General features: G+C 30.3%; 1 protein-coding gene across 4 annotated transcripts in view; it reads left to right on the top strand.

The window, feature by feature from the left end:
• LOC106463004 (rho guanine nucleotide exchange factor 7-like) overlaps positions 1 to 16884 on the top strand; it is an 86574-nt gene extending 69690 nt beyond the window's left edge. For 2 of the 4 annotated variants that reach the window (XM_022390404.1, XM_022390405.1), the window contains 2 exons: positions 8592 to 8687; positions 11493 to 16884. In XM_022390404.1, the coding sequence (XP_022246112.1) occupies positions 8592 to 8687; positions 11493 to 11638 (242 nt within the window). In that variant the 3' untranslated portion in view covers positions 11639 to 16884. Of the gene's footprint in view, positions 1 to 8591; positions 8688 to 9613; positions 9719 to 11492 lie in introns of all 4 variants that reach the window. The other 2 variants (XR_002611391.1, XM_022390406.1) reach the window with 2 other exon arrangements.
• The last annotated feature ends 7301 nt before the right edge of the window (positions 16885 to 24185 follow it).

The raw sequence follows: 24185 nt of genomic DNA, 5'->3' as shown, positions 1-24185 counted from the left end.
AATGATATGGAATTACAGTTTTACAACTTGAAACAGTTACAAGGATCTAATAACTGTGTTAGTAAATGTGCTAAGTAACAGATAATTTGTGAGTTAGATACATGTCATTATGTTTAATTTATTTGCAATAATTAATTGTGTACCATACTCTTTTTAGCTTATTTTAAATTAACAAAAAATACATATACGTATAATTTAAGGATGACAAGGAACTTCTTGGTCCATCTAGGCCGTCCCATCCACTAAACTAAACTTTAAAATAAAACACCCAAAACTAGTCCTTATCATTAAAATTGTTAGCTAGCCTTCCCATATATTATGTTCTACGGTGGGACAGTGGTAAGTCTACAGATTTACAATGCTGAAATCAGGGGTTTAATTCCCCTGGTTGGACACAGAAGATAGCCTGATGTGGCTTTGCTATAAAATACACACACACACACACACACATATTCATATATTAACTGTTAGAAAAATAAAGTTGTCTTAACTGAAGATGACTCATACCCTTCCATAATTTATTTGTGTTCCCTAGTCCTACTATTAAACATGAAAACAAAAAATGATGATGCATCAATGCTGTCAATCCCCTAGTGATCTTAAACACTGTAATCAGATCTTCATATGACAACCTTTCCATCCCAGATATCCTAATAGCTTTTCTCTGAACCCTTTACAACAATTCATTGTCATTGTCTGTCCTTTCTATGGTAAAGATCCCAAGACTGAACACAATGATCCAAATTTGGCCTATCCAATGACCTATACAATGAAATTATAACCTCTTTAGTATTGAGTATTTCTGTAGATACAACCTAAAATCCTGTTTGCCCTGCCATAGCAATAGCACATTACTTGGATGGCTTAAGAGACTTGTTAACTATAATACCAATATCATTTTCTTCTCTAAAAACTTTTAAGGTTATTTCCATCAAATTTATACTTGTAATTCAAATTATGATATTCCACTTGCATTACTTTGCATACACTATAATTAAAAGCCATCTACCATTTATTTGTCCAACTTGTCAAATAATTCAAATCCTTTTGTAAAGCAGCAGCATTATGCTCACATCCAGCAATACCCAAAACCTTAATATCCTCAGTTAAATTTAGATAATGTATTAACCATTTCTTCATTTGTGTCCTTGATGTTAATGAAAAGGTTTTAACATTAATCTAGTTTGTCTGAACTCCATTTGTAACAACCGTCTGCTTTCTTTCATACAGATAGTTTTTATACAATAAGCTGTCCTATCCCTCACAACTACAAAGGTGATTGTTTTAACAAGCCTTTCATGTAGCACCTTGTTAAATGCTTTCTAAAATCTATATACATATATATATATATATACCACACCCACATCTATGTAACTTTTTCTAAGAATGCCAAAAGATTAGTAAGGCACTATCCCCCCCCCCCAGTAAAAACATGTTAATTATCCAACAAAATTTTAAACTTTGTTAACCCTTAAGCAACAGGTACCCTTTACTGTGCATGACACAAGGTTTTAGTATCTTACATTCAAAATGTTATTAAACTACTTTTTGTTTATGTTATACCAATTAGAATAGCTAGAAATCTTAGCTAATAATCCATATTTTAATAGTATACAAGTTTTAAGCTGTTAATTCTACAAGGAAATATATAAAACAATCCTGAATTTCCACTAGTGCAACACACGTGACACATTTTGTCTTAGCATGTCATCATCTCTATTTAATCCATCACGCTTCAAAAATGTACAAAATTAAACGTAAAATACTCTATAAAATCGTTATTTCTCTAACAGACCATAATTGTTATAGCCTTCAATTTTGTTTGGTTACAGAGCTATTGAATAGAAAATCAGACACCTCCTGCCACACCCACCTGTCACATCCTGTCTTTCACAATTCATTGATAGTTCTCTCTTATGTTTCATTATATATTACCTATAATCAATAGAAAGTCAAGGTTAACATCTATCAAATGGTGTATTGTATAACGTTGTGTTCTGAACAGATAACTGCCAATTTCACTCAGAGTAGCAACATCGTTCCCTGGGGAAAGTTAATGACTAGCTTGGACGGCTCTTTGTAACGGCTCTTGTCGCATAGTTAGAAAGCCAGGAAAATTTTTAGAAGCAAGTGAACTTGTCTACGTTTTGCATGTTTTTAGTCTATATTCTTTGGTGTATTATTTAATTAACTAAATATTGTTAAGTGTTTTACTATAATCACTAAAACAAAATCAGGCTTAACTCTCCTCGACAATCAAGGGCAATAAAAAAGAAGATTGGGTAAGTACTTTATTTTTTGTTTTTCATATTTATTCTTTATTTATTATTATTATAAAAGTAACTAAAATTAAAAGTACGAATCTTTTTAGGTTATTTAAGACTAAAATAGGTAAAATAAGTAATAATAATATATAATTAAAATGGTTCACGAGGCACGCATGCGAGCAGCTCGTGGGTAATGTAATTCGATAGCGCAATATGAGCTGCATGTTCTGAGTGATTTACAACTTATAATGGTGGGGATAGCAATTAGACATGGTTCAAACGGCAATAAAAAGGGCAATAAAACAATAAATAGATGTATAATGTTACAAACTTAGAGCTACTTAGGATAAACGAATGTAGTTTCATGTTACAAGTTGAAGTCATTCTACAAAGAAAAGAAGATTAATTTAGGTTTATTTCAATTTTTTTTGGTGGTTACGAGGGTGGTCGAATTGACCGATCCCGTTTTGAAATAGGGTAGAGAAAATAACATATAAACTATAAGGATTTAGTGACAAAAACGTTTGAAATGCATTTAGGAGGTTTTAGGGATCACACAAAGGAAATTTAAGATTTTTGAGATGATGAAAAGTATTTTTAAATTTAACATGAAATTACTTTACACACGGACTATTCAAAACAAATACTCAATATATTCATGGAAAAAACTATTTTATTAAAAATACTACACTAAGAAATATAACTTTTTATATGTGAAAGACTTGTAATATTAACTGAAAGTCTGCCAAATTTCATGAAGATATTATAGTTAGAGAGACAGTTAAATTGTATTTAGGTCTTACTTTTATATTTTAGTTAATTATGTATTAATTATATTTTAGAATGCATAATTGAAAGGTTCGAATTTTTTCTTAAAATATAGATCATACTTTTTGTATCTGTTCTCAAGACTTAAGATTTGGCACTCAGGTAAGATAATTTTGCCGGAGTCTTGTGCGTCTATACTGAAGATACTGTAATTATGCTTCAAGGGCACCATTGACTTGTGCCAAGATGAATTAATAAAGGTAAAGGACAGGAAAGGAAAGGAAAATAAAATATGAAAAATTAACAAAGTGAAAAGGAAAAGGTCTGAAATTACGAATATAACCAAAGGAAGATATTTTAAGATATTCTGTGAAAAATGAAAAGGTTTGTTCATTTTTCTTCTTCTTAATTTTAAACATTTCATTACACTGTATGTTGATGATAATATCTACAGTTAGTGATATTGCAAAGAAAATGAAAAATGAAATATAAACATTTACCTTAAAACTTTTGATATTCATTTAGGAGGATCTAGAAGTTATGCATATGAAATATGAAAACTATAAAAATGAAGAAAAGCATTTTTATACATGAAAGGAAAATCACTTTGCACTCGATTTATTAAGTTTGAGTGCAAAAAAAACTACAGCAGATAAATAATATATTTCTGTTAAAACAATTTAATTAAAATAATGCCATTCTTTGGGTTCAAGATATTTATAATCTGTAAAAAAAATCTTACCAGTTTTTATGAGGATACGTTAAGAAGTCTCAGATTAACAGTGTATTCTTGCACAAGTAAAATTCCTGATACGGCACCCTGAAAATTGCAGGGGCCTATACTGAAAGGATTTAAGTGACTTTGCAAAGCATCTTATATCAGACTTTCAAAAATTTCTAACCGCTGAAGTAAGACTAATAGGCCTATAATTACTATGACAGTTTTTAATCACCTCCCTCTTCTGGCACTAGTTACACAAAATATATCTAATCTTTAATCTCCTTCAAAACCTTTCTAGAGATATTATCTGGCTCAGGAGCATTATCTTTTGATACAGTCTTACCTCCTTCCACACAAAGTTATCTCGATCTTCATCTGCCATCTTCATCAGTTCACCAGTCCATATACCCCATCAATTTTGCACGAACATTTACATATTATGTGACTACTCTCCATCAGTGGTATTGTACCTCCTATACTGATGCAGCTAGCTCCCTCTGCTATTCTAACTCAATCCTCACTTTCTTGATTTTTTTTTTTACTTTAACAGGAATTTCCATAATCAATACATTGATTGTAAATTCATACTAAGATCTCTTATAATTTGGTAACAAGAAATAAATGCAGAGAAAAATGATTGAATGCAAACTCAGTAAAATCAAACTGTTGAAAAAAATAATTTGAAATGGCAAAGCATGTGTATAAATGGTAGCCGCATACAGAAAAGCAAATCAAACGTCTAAACAATGCAATGGCGCTACTGGTAGGACTTCCCAGGTATCACTACCTTATCTTCTCTCTAAAATAATTAAGTTTATCATTAAAATATATTCAGCCTGTTTTATAATTTACCAATAAGCTAAATTGTAGTTAAAATCATGTAACATTTGGTAAGTCAAATCTAACGTTGGTAATACATACACCATCAAGTTCTAATTTAACACTGTAACCCTAATTCTGTTTATTTTCCATTCTTATTAGATCAACATCTCTTTTTGAAGTAATTAGAAAAATTACTTTAAAAATGTATTATTAACCAAGTCCTTAAACAGATTTAAACAAGATATTTCAGAAACTTCAAGAGATTAGCTATTCAACATCTTCACTCTCTCATTGAATCCTCTAAATAAAATAAGAGTACTCAAAATAAACACAATACCAAATATTTGGTCTGAAATAAGTTTGGAATTAAGAAACGTATATATATGTGTATGTGTATATATATGTGTAAATAGCTTTCAAACTATTGATTACATTAATTGTTAATAGGAGATTGAATCAGTGCTATAAAACAATAATGAATTAAATATTGCATTACTGTTATTGGTCCAGGTTGTAAACTTATTGTCATAGAGGATAATGTCTGTGGTAATAGCACCCAAGTGCATTGGGGATATCCCATCTATCAGACAAAATCCATATGCTGATGTTAATCTAGTCAGATGTCATGGAAAATCAAATAAGGGCACAAAGCTGAGTGCTTACATTCTACTGCCTTTCACTGTCTATAGCCACCTGTGGGAAGGCGGTTACCCTTAAGTTTCTTGAAGTAGAAATGAAACCTTCCAAACATTTCTACTAATTAAACTCCCAACCTCCACCCTTACAAAAAATATATTTAATAGAACTATAAAATACTAAATAGAACTATAAGATATTGAATAAAACTAAACAGAACTATAAAATCTACCTTAAAAGTTCTTATATAGTTCTTGCTCCCATCTTCCTCCCTTTCTCTTGAAGATTTATTCAAGTATAACACAGGAATGCTGAGACAAGCCCATCTACTTGAAGTTAGTCTTTCCATTCCAGTATACTTAATATAATTATTTAGGAATTGTTATTAGCTACTTATAAATCAAAGTAACTGACGCAGTTATCTTTCAGTTTATTTTTAAATAATAGAACATTATCCATGAAAAAATTATAGTTATTACAGACTATTGAAAACCTTTTTAGTTGAGATATAATAATACCTTTTAACATGATACATGGAATAACAGTTAGCTGTGGGTAGACCAAGAATGAGAAAATTAAATTCTCTTCTTTTATCAAAAAAGTCAAACTGCACTGTTTGTCCTATCAAAGTAATGTCTGAATCTAAATAATTAGCATGTATCTCATTATTGTTATTATTACTTCTTTCTATTTCAAGTTCTGTTGGATATATTAAGTTTGGTGCAAAATTCATATTATTTATAGATATTAAATCATTTATGTAATGGAAAGTGTAAATGTACAAGTTAGGCATTAAAGTCTGCTTCATAAATGAGTTTTTGTAAAACACTGTTTGCTTATATACTGGTGAGTTAAACGTAATATAACTGTTATAAATACAGAAATGGAGTATATTTTTTACATTGAATTCTAGTGAATTTAAATTTAGGTATAGTTATTTCATTATGTATAGAATTATCAAACAAATCATTGAAAACCCTGATCAGATCTTTTAGGTCTATTATAGTATACAGTGTAGTAAAGTCATATGTGAAAATAGAACTGGCAGTTTTTGAAGAAATTAAATTATTTAAACATTAATAATCTAAAAATAATTATTCTGGTTATTTGAAAACTTATTTATTTCAAACAAGACATCTAGAATATTATTAAGTACTGTGGAGAGATTTAATAATTGTATTTAAAGAATTAGTAATAAATCTGAACTTCACAGGATTTTTATGCAATTTTTGGAATTGCGTATAAAAATGGTAAATTCATACAAGAATTATCTGTATGGATATTCCATTTTTTAATGTCCTTCTTTAAATTAGTAATAACATTATTTTTCTTCAAAGTACTTTTAATAAAAGTACTTGTAATATTAATTTCATTAAGTAAAATTTGTGCATATAATTTTTTACACACAAAACCAAAATTACAACCAGCTTCATCAATCAGAGTAATAATAAATTGTTTTTGAATTTATTTTATTTTTAAAGACATGGAAAGAAATATCTAATTCTTATTGAGATAAGTTTAGAGTTCTTAATCGATTCACGAGGTATAATTTGCAAGCAGCTCGTGCCTTATGTAATTCGATACAGTAATATAAGCTGCACATTTGCCTAGTGATTTACAACATGTGTGGCAGGATTATTAGTTAGACATGGTTCAAAGAGCAATAAAACAATAAAATTAAATATAAATAGATGTATGGAAACTGGTGGTTACTTTATGGTTACAAACTTGGTCGCACTGACCAAGCCTGTAGTGAGAGGATTCATTTGCTTGTTCCATGAACTACTTTGTATCCTTTCTGCCACCCTCTTACAGGACATTTTAAGGGGAAAAAAAGACAGTTTCTCTCCCCAGTCTCTTGCTGCCATAATTATTTATTACATCATCTATTGGACTTTTCCCTTCTGAGAAGCTTACAGTGTACTAAAAGGTAGCAGGATGATTTCAGGTCCTTCTGAAAGGAAGTGGGATGGCATCTCTTTACACTTCAAGCACTTTATATACCAACAGTTTATATGAAATAAAAATTCACACTAAATTAGAAAAATTTGACTTGACAGTAAAATTATAATCCCAAAAGTAACAAAAATGCAATGCAGCAGAAAAATTCTATTTTAGTGAATTTATACAAAACATTAAATCAAAACACAAATGAAGTTAGTTAAATCATTAAAAATTTATTAAGATGAGTTTTTATTGTTTTTGAAAAATAAAAAACAAATTTAAGTACAGTTAAGTAGCATCTATACGATAAAATTTAGAAATCTCATTCAAGGCTAGAGTGCAGCTTGTGCCATGCAGAGAAGTTAAATAAGGCAAGGGAGTAAAATTCATCTGTGCCATTGAAATTTGGCATAAAACAAGGTCATTCAATTACAGTTATTGTGATATCTAAATATTTAAACGATAGAAAGTGTAATTTCACCAAAGTGATGGGAGCATAAGATGTGTATGTGTGTATATATATAAAAACAGAAATTCAAGTATTTCTGGAATTACAATTCTTATACTTTAATTCATTTATAAATTTTAGATACAGGGCATAAGTGACCTGCAAACTTTGCATATATGCTAAGATTGAACATCTGTTATATTTAGCAGCTAAAAATGGAATGTTATATAAATAGCTTACTTGTTTGATGCTTGTAGTCCTTTAGAGAAATAGACTTTCAACATTCTACCAATTTACACTGCTTTCGTTTTAGACATTTTCATTAAAAACAAAATATGTATAAGTCATATTTTTTCTTTTTTTTTACCCATTCTTAACTTGTTGGGAAGACTTGAAAATATTTCTCTCAAGCTTGGCCAGTGTTCACTCATAAGGTTAAGATCAGCTGAAATTCAGTGAATTTGTACTTCAGTTCTTGTATTGTTTTGTGTCAGTTGTAAGTGAATTAACTTTTTTTATGTTAACTGAACAAGAGAAGCAGTTTCAAGTACTTTATTGTTCTAATCATTTGACTTAATACTCACAGGGTACAGAGGACAAAAACATAAGGGAGGTTAGTTAATGGCACTTTTGTGATATTAGTATCAATTGTTACTCCTGTTTTTATGCTGAGACTTAGTTTAATGAATGAGTGAGTGAATGTAATGGCATTAATAACCATGATTTTGAATTTGATTCCAGTAAATATTTACCAGATCTTTATAATCTTTCAACTACAAGTATTTGTTGTTAGATAAAAATATACTTAAGAGACAAAGATAGGTGTAAGCTCTTGTATTAGTATTATTGTCAAAGTTATAAATTGGTTGTTTTCTTCCTTAATTTTAAGAATCACAATTTTGAGGAATTTTCTGTTACTTTGATTATGTTTTATGCTTATGTTAAATGCTATTTCTTTTAACAAGAAACTTGGGATTACTTACAGAAGTAGACGAGAAACATTATGAAGATGACATCAAAATATTACAAGTGATAGAAGCATACTGTAACAGTGCAAAAGCAAGATACACAGTCAATTCAGGTAAGGCTGGTTTTTCTGTAAAGTTCCCGTGACATGAAATGCATCTACTGATCTGTAAAATAAAATATGGTATGAGCATGAAAACAAGTATGTTTACAATGTTTCCTCAAAGTTCTACTCTGGTTACTCTCTAAGCTTCATGACTTGCAAGTATGCTTGAAGTTAATCAAATTTTTTAGCTGCTTGTATTTATTAACTTTCTAGTTTATGCCACTTTATTATGAACAATGTTATACTTGAGATTTCCATCGTATAGCATTGCGTTAGTACATGTGCGTGTGAAGAACTATTAGTTGCTTGAGAAAATTATCAACATTTTTCAATGGATAAAAGTCACCATGTTAGTTTGTTTAAAGTTTTAGCATAGCAAATTTAATCTGGTTGATCAATAATGAAACACTTTTGTAGTCTTAGTTTTCTGTTTTTAAACTACAAATACTAATATTGTGAATGCACCTTTAGATATATATAACTTGAACATGGAAATAAACATATCTTTTTTAGCTCACTTCTGTTTCATACTGGTAGATAATTTGTGTAATACAAGTAGTGTATGGATACAGAAAGTACATTAATTGAAATTTATGGTCAGTTATATGCATAAATGTTATTGCTAAAGTTTATTAAAAGTTGAAGCATCTTGCATTAGAATAATGACATTTCTATAGAAATTATCGCTGCAGCTTGTCCGACGCACTTTTAAATATTCTACAGCTGGAAGTACACACACACACATCTAAGGTAATTCATAAGATATTTTGTATTTTAATTGAACTTGCATGAATTTGTTTCTTTTAGAAGAAATGCCATACTAGCCAAATTTTTCAATTTATCTTAACATTCTGAAATAAAAATCAATTATTTAAATCATTCACGTTACAATTTCAAAACCTGAGAAATATTTCTGTGTGTTCAAATTTGTGTAGGAAATACTGCTAACCTCACTCAAAAGATCTAGGATGAAGATTTTGTTTTTAATAGAGCCTGATCAAGGAAATTGAAGTCAAGTCTTGATTAGTGCAGAGTAACAAGTTAGTCATTTTGTTCTTATACTTCATATTGAATCGAACAAGCATAGTTATTTAGCTATATACTAAAGTCACATGTTTATAGTCTTTTAAAAGAGGACACATAGGACTGTGCTGGTTGGGAATGGGTTTATGCAGCTTCAATACAATATTTCATTGACTTGTGAATATTTTATATTATCTACAAAGTTTGTCTGTATCGGTTTGTTATAAATATGCTCACAAGCAAAATTTTTTGTCCTTGACATTCAAAATCATATGTTGACAGTCAAGTAATATTAGGTTATTGTTTAACTGGTGAAAAGGTAATTTGAGTTTGTTACTTTTGTATATGAGGCTTTTTTTTTTCATTTGACTTAAACTTTTGTTAAAAATTGTTATCAAAGAATAAATATGTAAATTTTAAAGATGTGTGGTTACTCTCTCATGTACTAGATGTGCAACATATTTTGGAGAAAGTACTAATGCTATTATTTAAGTTACTGTATGCCTAACATGTTTTGGTTTCTTGTATATGAAGCATCTCTCTCTCTTTTACTCTTGTATAACTGCTGTTTAATGTGGACTGCTTTTACTAACAGTGTCACCGTGTTATGGGTTTTAAAACTTCAAATTTCAATAGTGAGTGATTGTATGCATCATAGATTATAGCTACTTATTACTTGTTAATGGCACTGAAATGTATTCAAGGAAATTTAGCTTAAACATTCATCAGATGATCTCTTTGAAAGGTCATTTTTTCCATCATAACTATTTGGATATGTCACTTATTACCATGAGTGTTGGACACAGCAAATACAATTAGAAGTTGTTAGCAATATTTTATTCTACTTATTTATTTTATGGTATGAGCACATTTTGCTGATTTTGTTAGTTTTTTTTGCTACTGAATTAAATTTAATCAAGACAATAATTTATTTACACTTAAACTCTTAAAGCTACAAATGTTAAAAATCTTAATTTGAGATTTGCTCTGACACATTTTTGTTATATTTGAAACTTAGTGTCACTATTATCATATTACACTCACAATTTTTTTTTGAATTCGTTAAGGGTATGTCTATATGATGTTCCCTTCTCCTTTAAGACAAACCTTTCATAGATATGTTAAGTTTAAGGTTTTACCACATGTAAACTTACTTGAAGATAAGTGGTTGAAAATTTAATATTTTACCTCGATATTAAAAATCATAACCAAATTAATTTTATATGAGAATATGAATGTTAAAAAATTAAGCGGTATAAACTGTCATGTTACAGATTTGAGTGTTTTCAAGAACTTTTTGTGGAAAGTTTTGTCCAACTTAATGACTGTATTAATGTTCTTCACTACTGTTTTGTTTATATACATACAACTATGGGTGGGGCTAAATTTAAAGCTTAAACCTAAAAATATTGTGAAAACATATCTCTTAAATCTGAGATCTGAGAATTCATAAACATGCAGCTTTCTTTAATGATACATGAATATTCTATTGGTTGTTGTATTAAAAAACTGTACATTACTGCTTTTTTTTATTTGTAAAAACTCATTCTGTTTATATATTTGTTTTGCTCCATTTATTGATTCTATTTGATCTGTCATTTGCTGAGAATAGAGTGTATCTAAAGGTATTGTGTTTACAGTTTTTGGTAAGATATGATTTCTGTATTTTAGGAGTTGTAACAAATAACCATGTTTTTATTATGATTTTTTTAATGAAGTGTAGAATAAAAAAATTGATGTATGGTACTGGCATGCTTATATCTTCTTTCTTACTTTTTTCATGCTGACCAGTGGACCTTCGTCATTTAATGGCTTTACGTAGTCAGGGTGGGTGGGTGAATGACCAAGACACAGATGATTATGCTAATCCTTCTTCTCGAACAACCACCTGGTGTTGTGGTACTTTTGCCATAAAAACTGCTAAAAAGTTTCTATAAATTTAGCAGGGGCAAGAATTGTTTGTGTTATTTTCTGTGGAAAGTAGGATTGTTTCAAGCATTTTTTGTGCATGACACATTTTTATTGTGATTTTTTAAAAAATAATTTTTAATGTAATTCTTGTGTGAGCAAAATTTATGTTTAGATTCTCTGATAGTATTTCTTAGGTTGAAAAAATAAACCCTGAAAAGTAATGTTACTTTTATGTGTCATATCTTTGTTGAGTGTTTGTTGTAAGAGAAAATTTTGTAATTATAGTTTCTTGAATAGTACTTTTGCCTGCTTTACACCTCATTTGATTTTAGAGTTATATGTACTTATAAAAAACAGAGAAGGACGGAGAAATTAGTGCATTCTTTACATAATGTAAATTAGTTTTTGCATTGTAGTACACATGGTTCTAAATGTTATGTTAGCTTGATTGAAATATATATATACAGGTATCTGTGTTCATTTGTTATTAGTAAAATGTTTCCTGAGGGTAAGGTACTATGTGTTAATTTCATTCTGTCAAACTGTGTCTGTGAGGCATTGTTGAGACAGGACAGTTTCCTGTTGCATGTAAGAAAGAACTGACAGTGGGTCGTGAGTAGATTTCCAGGGGGTCACAAGCTGTCTTTGCTGAGACAACTTTTTTTTTTAATTCTTCAAGGAATCTGAGAGGTGCATGTATCACCTTTGTAATGAACTATGACAAACTGCACCAAGAAGCATCAATAATTTTTTATTCTTGCAGAGATAAAGGGGGGGTCAAGATAACCAAAGCTTGGATGCAGGGGTCATCTGGCAAATTTTGCTGAGAAACAATGGTTTAGTATTTTGAAGGAACAGATTCAATCATTAAATTAGTATAGGTATTCAAACATAAATAAGAAGGTTAGGCTGTTATTTTTCATCAAGATTAAAATGCAATATTTTATTATTAAGGTCTGCAAGTGCAGAGATTAATATAGATTGACTAGTCAGTTTATTTATTTCCATAATAGTTTATCATAATTCAATTACACTATAAGGAAATGCTGGAAAATGGGCAGCAGGAGAGCAGCATCCAGAAGTGTTGAGGTATTCAAAGGCAGTTAGGTAAATATAATCAAACAGAACAGAGAAATTATTATTTACAGACTTTTCTAAAATATATTTTGTTGATTATGTAGCTAATAATACAAATAAAAATAAAACTTTAAGTTAAAGTAAGTATTTCTGTTAAAATGATAAAAAATAGATTGGTTTAGCTTGTGGAAATTAAAGCTAAAAATATAAAAAAACTGTTTGACTGAACCTAAAATATTTATGATATAATTGGGATTGTGAAAAATTCCATTAATCCATATTGATGTACAAGTTAATTAGAAATATGTAAAATTATCCTTGGAGAAACATCTAGAATTCACTATTTTGTATATGTATTACATCAAAGTTATGTTTTATATATGTATTATATTACATTTATTTTTTGTTCTAAATCAAATGGTAGAAAATATGTCTTTGGAGCTTTCTCATTTATATTACTCTATGAGAGGGAATATATCACTGACTATCAGCCAAATGAAAATGAATGGTTGTTATTTGTTGAATGGTTTGAATGCTTTATTTGACAACTGCATATTGTGCTTTATAACTTTCCCTTAACACAATAGGGGCGCAGTAAACTTCACTGATTTATTGTGTTTTAAATATTAAGAGCTGAATATTTATTTTTAGAAACAGTGAATGAAATTTCATTTTTAGCCCATCTAGACTACTTTAGCCTGACAGTGGACATGTGTAAGCCTCATTAATGTATTTTGTAAAACACATACTATTAGGCCAGAAATTTGTTCCTGTACAAACATTTAGTTTGTTCTGGTTCTAGTACATTGCCATTCAATTGACAGTAAAGTAATTGAATAAAACACTCAAAAACTATCTTATAAAAGATGTCAGTTATAATTAAATCACATTTTATGTATAGTTTTGGAAAACCCTTAGAACAGAATAATGTATTTTCAGTGTATTATGCTATGAAAGCTAGTGTAAACACTAAAGTAACTTAGCTTGTATATTTTTTATTTTGCAAAGTGTGAAAGTGCATGCTAAAAAAGAATTTTATGTATTCAAGTCATTAGTGTGTGTGTGTGAGAAACAAGTTTGTGTTTCAAGTTTATGATGATTAATGTTTTTAAGAGATGTATAAGTGAGGATTTTGTTTTATTATATAGATCTTTTCTTTTTACTTCTGTGTATAATTATAATGCTTTTGTTATTACCAAAAATTTTATACCTAAATCTTTGTTTCATTTTGGTTTCAGTGTAATGTAAATTATAATGACATATTTGGTTATAAAAGAACATTGAGTGGCAGTATTTGTGTTTCAGTGTATCTGTATGGAAAGGAATTGCCTTTATATTGCACTCAGATTGTTGATCACACAGTGTAATATATATTTTATATGTATGTATAATAATACTGCACAATGCATTAGATTGACTGATTGCATTATGTTTGTCCTTTGAGAATATATACAATATTTTTTATTATTTTGGAAGTTAATGAGAATTTTTGACAGTTTTGGAATACAATTATGCAAAATGTAGACATTTTAAAGTACTTTTGTAAAGTTTATTACTTTCTATGTAAACTCTTTCAGTATTTGTAAATTGTTATTTATATAATTGTCAGAATAATATATTTCTTGTTTAAAAACAGTTTTTTACAGTTAATTTATTAAAAAAATCATTTATTTGAAATTACTAATTGTTAAGATTATTAAGATAGTGTTACTTAAATAATTTCATTATCAATAAGTAAAATATTAGCTATTATAACACAAGAAAAGGGAGTACACTGATGAAATGAAACTTTTTTTTAGTATTATTTAACACAACTTTTACTTTATTTTTGCTGTACTAGAAGACTGTTTTTAGTTTTACTTATGTATATTTTTCAAATTTGTTGTTCAAAAGAAGTTAAAAGCCATTTTTGGGATACTTGTTTATCAGAAAACTGAATGTAACAAAAAAAAATTTGAACTAAATTTGACACATGATTATTTGTAATCTAAAAATTAAAAGAAATATACAGATTGACCTACTGTGTATAAAAACATACATTATACAGTTTCACTTGAATAAAATACTTCTAGCATTCTTGAAATGATTGGTTAGACAGTGTGATCATAATGAAACAAAGTTAACAACTCAACAGTTCAACTTGTCATGAAAATGGGAAAAGCAAAACACTGCTGATCTTGGACATTCTCATCAGTAAAAATGATGACAAATTCACAACTAGAGTGTTCAGAAAACCAACTCATAAAGACAGAAAGCCACCTTCCTTAAATGCAGTATTGTCTAATGCTTGAATAGTAGCACTGAAAACATTTATGACAACAGTTTCATCAAGAAGAAGTGGTGTTTACACTTTATACATGCTTCAAACCAAATGGATAGTTTTACAAATTTATAGAAAAACAACAACAACATGAATGATACAAAAAAATCCACTCACACTAAGGATAAGAATACACCTGTTACAATTGTTCATCTACATTTTATACAGAATATGAGCAAAGATCAGCCAGAAATTTCAACACAAGAATGAGATTTTGGTGTAACACAATACAAGACTAATGAAAATGCAAAACCCACATTTCAGAACATGTTTTTGTAACATGGACAATTACAAGCTTGTTGAAACAGATAAGTTCTGGAAAATTAGACAGATTAAAGAACCTTTTTATGTAAACACGCTGAAACCTTCACTTAACAGAGATACGGACTCAGAGATTGTCAGTCTGTGGCTTCCACTGATCACAACTGTAACCCAAACCAGAACCACTTAATGAAGTTCAACATCACTAACCAGACATATCCCCACATCCTCACCAAACTCTCATGAACCAAGTAAAATCAGTTCTTAATTTGACCTCCTGAAGACAGAAGACATTTTTCAGTGAAATTCTACCTGTGCAAGGCAGTTGTTGCCCATTTTCACTTTTGTGGTAACATCTATCAGTGTATCAACACTGAATTAAAGTTATGTTACCTGTTTACCTGTACTTGCTTAAAAACAAGATTAGAGATACTGCTCTATGTAATACTATGGAAGTATATATATATTAGTATGCAAAAAGCATCTATTGTAATGTGTTCATATTTATATGAAAATGACTTTTCTTACTGATCCACTTACAACCAACTATATAGCCATTTTAACACTATGTTTGTGTTTTGAGTTGTAAAATAGTAAGAACCACAAGTATTTGTAGTTTTGTCCATACAAGAGAAGCTAGAGTTGCTTAACACAAAAACCCTTTTTAATCAAAATATAGGGCACAATAGGGAGATATAAGAGCTAAGACTACACTAGGCATTTGCATTTTCTATTTTATTTTATGTATTACACTACTTACTCTAATTTTTTGTGATTGTTTTTTGGTAAACTAAGTCATATTAAATATTACTTATTTTTTGTTTTTAAATTATATTTTCCCTTTACATAACTGCTTGATGTTTCTAAACAGAAAAAAGCTTTTAAACAGCTGATATCAACACTTGATGGTATTGTGGATACTGGGGAATAGAGATGAATAATTAAGATGTGTGATAAAGCCAATAACATGTCCATATGTTAAAAATTAAAAATACTGCTATGAAAGAAGAAAAGGAAAACTAGAAAACTTCACCTTTAGTAACCGTATCAAATTGTGGACTTAACTCTTTAAACCTATAGTTTTTTGTGTGTTTTTCCACAATTATTTTCATGATGTACTGATAATTATCATCATACCTTATAAAGTTTTAGGTTTATTTATAAAAGGTGGATAATAATATGGTTTGGATTAGTTTTCAGCGAATGAAACATAAATGTTATCTGTCCAATGAATAAATTGGGATTTTAGGCTGGATGCTGGTAGCATCCACTTGGGTTTAAGGAGTTAATACATTGAGCAATGATATAAGAACCAGTACAGTAATGTATGTGACAATTTTTCTTTCTTGTATGGATTATGAATTTATTTATAATTTTTCATATAAGGTGTTTTCACAGATCAATTTAATTTGAAAAACTTGAAATACAGCCATATAACCAATTGTTTCATGAATTGAAAAGAAAAATATGTTATTTGTATAGATTATCTGCAGTGCCTCTAAGAAGTAGTTACTTTACAAAAAAAATAAAATAATGGATTATTTTTAAAATGTTCGTCTTATATACATGCTTGTAACCCATTTTTAATAAAAATTTGCTTTGTTGTTGTAGAAATGCTAAGAAGTTGTATTTTTTCTTTAATTCTCGGTGTCACAGTTAATGGACAGTACATAACCTTTTATCATGTGTCAGTTTTTGTTTTTTGTCTTTGTACACCTTGTGTAGCGATTGCTAATTATATAAAAATAATATTTTTATTTTGCAAGTGTAAATCTATGGTAAAAACACGCTAATAATATTAGTCTCATTATAGTTTGATTGCCCAATATTTGTAGTTTAACTTCAGTTTAGAGGTCTGATATAAGAAATGGTTTTGAACAAATATTTTAATAAAGTTCTTACAATAAAGACCAAATGTATTAACATTTGTTTAAGTGTTTAACTTTTAATGGCACTTCATTGAAATGAGAGAGCTTACATTATCTTATCCTGTTATTTAATGATGTTTGAATGCTTTAAAGCAGTGTACATTAAACAAATTAATAAGGGATAATTAAATGCATCTAGGCAGTGCATATTAGCCACATGCTTTCTTATGGTTTTTGATTGCATCGAGACAGTGTACATTAGCACATAATTTCAGGTGGTGTTTGATTGCAACAAGACATTTTACATTAGACACATGCTATTTAATGGTGTTTGGTTGTATCGAGATGGTGTATGTTAGACATATGCTTTGGAGTGGTGTTTGATTGTATTGAGGCAGTGTGCATTATATGCAGAGATAGGGTCTTGAGACCAAATTATGAGGTATCAGCCTCAGCATGTTAGCTTTCAGCCTTGGAATTGACACCATCTCTGTGAGTTGCAAGTAACTTCACTTACTAATTCTGTTTGTGAAAATATTCAATCTTACAGCAAAATGATTTGTCTCGTGGCTAGTGTTCTGGACCCAAACTGTGGTTTTGTTTGGTTGGAATATAATCATCCAGGATCAGAAGAAGTGAAATCTGCCTTAAAAAATAGTATCATAGATGTTATTTTGAAAGAAGATAATGCTTTTCCTTATGCATAACTAATTTAAATTGTTGGTTAATAGTAATGGAAGCATTTCCAAAGCCGATAAAACAAAAGAACATATTATTCTAGGGTAAGGACTGGGTCCTTGAGATTGTTACTGGTGCTTTGCATATGATGCCATTACTATTAACCAACAAAATCTTCAGTGAAGTGAAAGAAAATGCCATATTTTCAAAACTTCATTCATTGTATAAGAAGACTTTTTAATTTTTATTGTTTTTAAAATGCAACAACCACTTGCAAAGAAGGCTGTTGTTTTTGATAATATGCAAATAAATATGAAAACTAGTAAAAATAATGGTATTGCTTTAAATTGCATAGCATAAACAGATACTTACTTGACATGCCATTAGCTATATTACATTTAATTAATTGTTATTAATAATTAATATTTGATAAAAAATCCATTTCAGTAAGAATACAGATTGTGTTATTAGTAAATGTTTGTTGTGCATTTATGTTTAGTCATCTGTTTGTGTTGAAAACCTTTTATTATTGTTTAAATTATACAAATAGAAATATATCAGTTGGACATCCTTATCAAGAAATCCATTTAATTCTTGCTAAATATTAACTGAATGTCAGCTGAAAATATAATTCCATATCAGTTGCATTTTAATTATATTTTGTTACTTTACCCTCATTGGAAATGGGTTTAATTGTTATTAAATATTCACTGAATATCAATAATAATTATGTAAATATGATATACTTATGTAATTGCATGCAAGTTGAATATCTATGCCATACAATTTAAATCATTACCAGAATAATTGTTCCACATCTCTTCATGGTGTGTATTCCTAAGTGGACTTTACTGTTCTTGAAATTATTGTTTTGGACATTTATATTGAAATGAATAGCTTATTATTTTCATTTGGAATTGTGTAGCCATGTATGCCAACAGATAGATATGTTTACAGTAGCAAATAGCTATGTTTAAAGACCAGCTTCGAAGGCTTTAATTTGATATTTACAATTAATCTCTCAAATAAAATATTGGCTGTACAGTTCAAGTATGATAAGAACATGCTTTTTTAAAGGCTAGAATTTGACTTGATATTTCAAGTAAGGTCTCAGTTTTGGTCTTGAAATGTATGTCAGACCTTGGTCTCGACACCATCTTTGATTATTTGCATAGGCACATACTATTGAACGGTTCTAAGACAGTGTACATTAGACACATGCTTTCAGGTGGTGTTCGATTGAATTGAGACAGTGTACGTTAGATGTATGATATCGAGTGGTGTTTGGTTGCATTGAGCATGTTTTTGAGTAGTTACCTTATAGTCTTTATGAGATCTTAATATAATTTATTTTAATGTGTATATCTATGTACACCTTTGGAAGTACATGAACTATTAGAACACACACAAAGCTGAATTTGGGTATTTTTTTTAGTCTGTATTTATATACATATAGAGAATAGTTTTATAAATACCTTATCTTTCTGAAATTCTTATATCTTTCTAGTGTGATGTACTCTTCTTCAGTGTGAACTTTATGTGTCACTTTCTTTCTTAACACATTCTATAGAAACACTGAACTGCTGTATTTGTTATGTCTTGGTATAATGGTTTAATTTACTATTAATTGCATATTAATTTAGCTGCTGATAAAAAGTGGAATACTGGTTAAAATTAACTGAGTTGCAAACTGATAAAATATGTAAAGTTGAATATACTTGTTAGAAACTGGTATATAAGTGTGGTTACTTTCTACACACTCATTTACTGGTTAAGTTGGTTTTTTGTTAAGAACTGCCATGCTGGTTAAAGTCACTTCTTACAAACTATTTACTGATTAAATTGACCTATTTCTCACAACCTGATGTACTGGCTGTTATTGTCTTTGCTACATACATGTTTTTTAAAGTGGTCTAGTTAGTTAAATTTGGGTTTGTGATACATACTGGTTAAAGTTAGATAATAGTTATCAGCAGGAATACAGGTTGCACAAGATTTAACATCCTATCAGTCCTTTGGTATAATGATATCCATACCATGTGTTTTAATAGCTTTCTTTAATTAAAAACATGTTTCCTCAGTTCTGATGGACAACACTTAGGTTTTAATTGCTGAAGATGAGAAGATAATAATAATAGAGGAAACAAATGACATTTCTACTTTAGTTTTTGTGTGTTGTGAACATTCATGTCTGTATCACTGGAAGAAGCCACTTGCACTACAAAAGAAATTAAGTTGTAAATACTGTTTCTTTTCATAGCCTTGCATTAATGTTAGAAAAACATTTATTGCTGCAGAAACACATGCATAGTATAACAATAACTAAATATACACCACTCCAGACAGATTGCTGTTTTATTAAATAAACAAACTTGAAGTAAAGAGTATGAGATTACTATTAGTATTTAATCAATATGCCTTTTGCAAAATGTAGGGAAGAAAGATGGTAACACATTTTATATACGAGAACTTATGATTGCCTGACCATGAGAAAGTAATAGTGCCTTGACCTTCAAACCATCATTTTGTGACTTGGGCTGAATGAACAGGAGCCTTATCTAGTTTGAAAACACTGCCTTACTGGTTAGTACCATAGACAAGAAGGGAGACTTGCTTGAGAATTGTGATGTGTTGAGCAGCAGTAACCATCATTTTGTATACCACTAACTGTGATTGTCCAGCTATTTAAGTAGGACCTCACACCATTGCAGAACTACTGACATATTTTGTCATAACTTGCAGACAGTTTAACAAAAGGAGAGAATAATCACTACCAGGTGTGTACAAATCTGGACTTATTACGACAATACTAGTGTCCCAAAAGTAGGAGAGTGTTATATTATCTGTGATGAACATTGCTGGCAGTGTATGATATTGTCTGGAATGAGGAATGCCTTCTGTCTAGCATTGTATCTTATGCTATGAAGATAAGTTCTAGTTGTAAATTGAAAAACAAAACAAAAAATTATATGCATAATTAAGATTTGTTTATGTAAAGACCATTCTACATGTTTCAACAGGTCTTGAGTCTATCTGTTTCACACTCGCACCTTTCTTCTAACAGTAGCAGCTGTTTGACTTAGGTCATTCTCCTCACAGCACAAAGAATCCATTCTGTTGGTTTGGCACCCAGACCTTGGAAATTTGTTTTCTGATGTGAATGAAACTGCATTGTCATCCTGTTCACTGTGTCAGCAGTATTGCAAGTGATCTGGTGGTTTATTTATGATTTTCACCACCTTTTCATCATCCAGCTATGCAACATTGTGAAAATACCGTTAATCACTAAGCACGGTGGTGCTTGGTATGTAGGGATGGACCGAGAAAAGAATGGCTGCCTCATTCAATCTATTACTCTATGATGCTTACAAATAACTGCTAAAGTTGAGTTATAGCCTTATCTGAGCACCTAATTGTCATTATCGAGTGTTTCACATCTTGTATAACAGGAATATTATTCTGTTCATCTACTACACGTATTTTTGTGAGGAAGTAATAAAAATGAAAACTACTACTACTTAGCAATGAGTTCAATTTATAAGCATATATTATTTCCATGTTTCATAAATAACTGTTTTATTTCTGGTCGCTAGACGACAGCACAAATTGATATTGAATTATAATAATAAAACGAATGTTCATTTATCATCCTATTTCGATGAAATTGTTAAAAAAAAAAAGGAAAACAAGTAATAATTTTTGTTTTCAAAAAGTAAGTATGATGTAGAGATGGCAATGCCAAAAAGTACAGAAACAAGGTAGGGATGAATACACAAAAATCCTTACATAAGTAGCCAGTAACTACTGAGTCTTCTTACAGCAGCTAATAACCATGAGCTTGTAAGATTTGTATAGCACTATTCAGTTTAAATGCTTTTATTCAAACCTAAATTCATGCAACTGAAAGGAATTCAACATTTAGTTGAAGATAAAAGGTATTCTTGGAAAGATTTGAGTACTCGTGTAATGATTTTTGTATGGTTTTGTATATTAATTCCTACCTTGTTTCTGTACTTTTTGGCATTGCCATCCCTACGTCAACGGGAGAGGGGAGTTTGGTGACAAGAAAAATTCCATACGGATTTCGCCACAATAATTACATACATATGAGTTATTATTATTATTTTTTATAGTTATTTTGTTAACATCACTTTCTGATTTTTTACAAACCTCAAAGTGTAATTTCAGCATCATTCATTCGTTTGTATCACTTTTCATCTGCATTGTCTTCACCGCAATTAAATGCAAAATTAATGCGTTTAGACGTTTGAAGTCATACAACCTCAGAATCTGGCACACAGCAATATCTCTTTTTACAGTACATGTGCATCAATGCAAGACCTGATAGCTATTCGCCATGGTGTTTCTTAGGCATATCCTCAAGCGACGGAGATAGGTAAATGAATGTTCTACTTATTCAGTTGAAATAAGCATTGTTAATTACACAAGAAAAACTATAAAAGTTTGGTTAAAGTGTACGAGTCTCGTGCACAAATGCGTAAAATTCATAGTTTTTTGTTTTTTTTTCAAAATAAAACCTATGCATGGTGCATGTTCTGTGGAAAAGATGTGGTGTTGTCGGTTCAACAGACTAAAAATGGCTTTTGATTACTGGAGACTTGAACTTGATAATGAAAGTAGACATAAGACTGCTTTGAGCACTCAGAAAGTACTATGGATTTCTTACCACGCCAATTTTTTCTGTAAGCATCACTAATGTTTTTGAAAGAACGACGAACCTTTCTCTTAGAGGACTGCGATGGGATATATGTCTTATCTATGTTGATGGCACATTAGTCTTTGGTCACGTGCTTCACACCACACTTGAGGACATAATTATTGTATTTTAATGCAATAATGATGCAGACTTAAAACTGAGTCACGAAAAATGTGAATTCATGTCTATGGAAGTGGAGTTTCTCAGTCTTAGTCAGTAGAGATTGCTTCTGCACAAATTTTAGTGGTCAAGGGTTGGTGTCAGCCTGAGATAAAAGGTGAAATCTGCATTTTTCTGGCCTTTTCATTATATTATTGATGGTCTGTGTACAATCTATCCAGGATAGCAATACTGCTGTCTGCATTGATTAAGACTGATGTGCATTTTTTTTGTGACATAGGAATGTGAAGATGCATTCCAATTTTTTTAATTGCACCTTAGTTGATTCAATGTACGTATTCATTTAGCGTAGATATCTTAATAGCGTAGTATCCAATATATATATAGAAGCATAGTTATTTTGAGTAGTTTTCTGTCGTTTGAGTTTTTAAAGGGTGTGAATAGTGTATGTATTATTTCTTCGGTAATTCTTGTAGATTTTTTATGTCTTTATCGCTAATATATGTCAGCATAAAAGGTTGTGTGTTTCCTTTGTTTAAAAGAGTATTTTAATTGTGGAGGCTCTATCTACTCTTCATTTTAGTTATTCTATGTACCATTATTAAAGGGTTTAGTGTGTTTTATTACAATAAATAAAGGAATTTCATGGTTTTTATGTACTTATACATAGTATTGTTACGATAGCGGAAGTCACGTGACGCTGGTAACATATAATGAGTTCTAGAAAGATCGCGGAACATCACGGATAATCCGATATTTGCTAGGCCCCTCTATTCTTGTATATAAGTGCGCCAGACAATGAATCGAGATATAGAATAGCAGACAGAGAGATTGAAGATATAGACGGACAATGGAATCAAGCGTGGTAGAAGTAAACTGCGTGAATCGTTCGTTGAGAATTATAGCGTGCATTTAAGTGTGGAAATTAATGTATTGCAAAGTTGTATTGAGAAAGAATAAACTAGTTTTATTTAAGAAAAGACTTGTATCGCTGAAGTTTCTCGGGAAGAATTTCTGCAGGAAATTAACAAACGAACAGAGACTTAACAAATTGGTGTCAGAAGTGTGGACTTCAGAGCTCTTAACAGTATAACTGAAAAAGACTCGTACCCACTGCCAAGAATTGATGATACTCTTGATGCCCTAAGTGGAGCCAGGTGGAGTTGAACTCTGGACTTAAAGTCGGGTTTCCATCAAGTGAAAATAGCTGAAGCAGATAAACCTAAGACTGCATTTAGTTATGGCCAAGGTCTCTGGCAATACCATGTGATGCCATTCGGGCTTAGCAATGCTCCAGCGACATTTGAGAGGCTGATGGAAAGAGTACTGGAAGGCCTACAATGGAGAATAGCCCTAGTGTACCTGGATGATGTCATTGTATTTGCAACAACTTTTGATGAGGAAATGTCCCGGCTAGAGGAAGTATTCAAGTGTTTGAAAGGAGCAAACCTCAAACTCCATCCCAAGAAATGCCACTTTTTCCAGAAAGAGGTGCTTTACTTAGGTCACATTGTAAGTGAGCATGGTGTGCG

Source organism: Limulus polyphemus, unplaced genomic scaffold, assembly GCF_000517525.1.
Source record: "Limulus polyphemus unplaced genomic scaffold, Limulus_polyphemus-2.1.2 Scaffold1298, whole genome shotgun sequence".
Classification (NCBI taxonomy): domain Eukaryota; kingdom Metazoa; phylum Arthropoda; class Merostomata; order Xiphosura; family Limulidae; genus Limulus; species Limulus polyphemus.
This window is presented reverse-complemented; position numbering and strand designations above follow the sequence as displayed.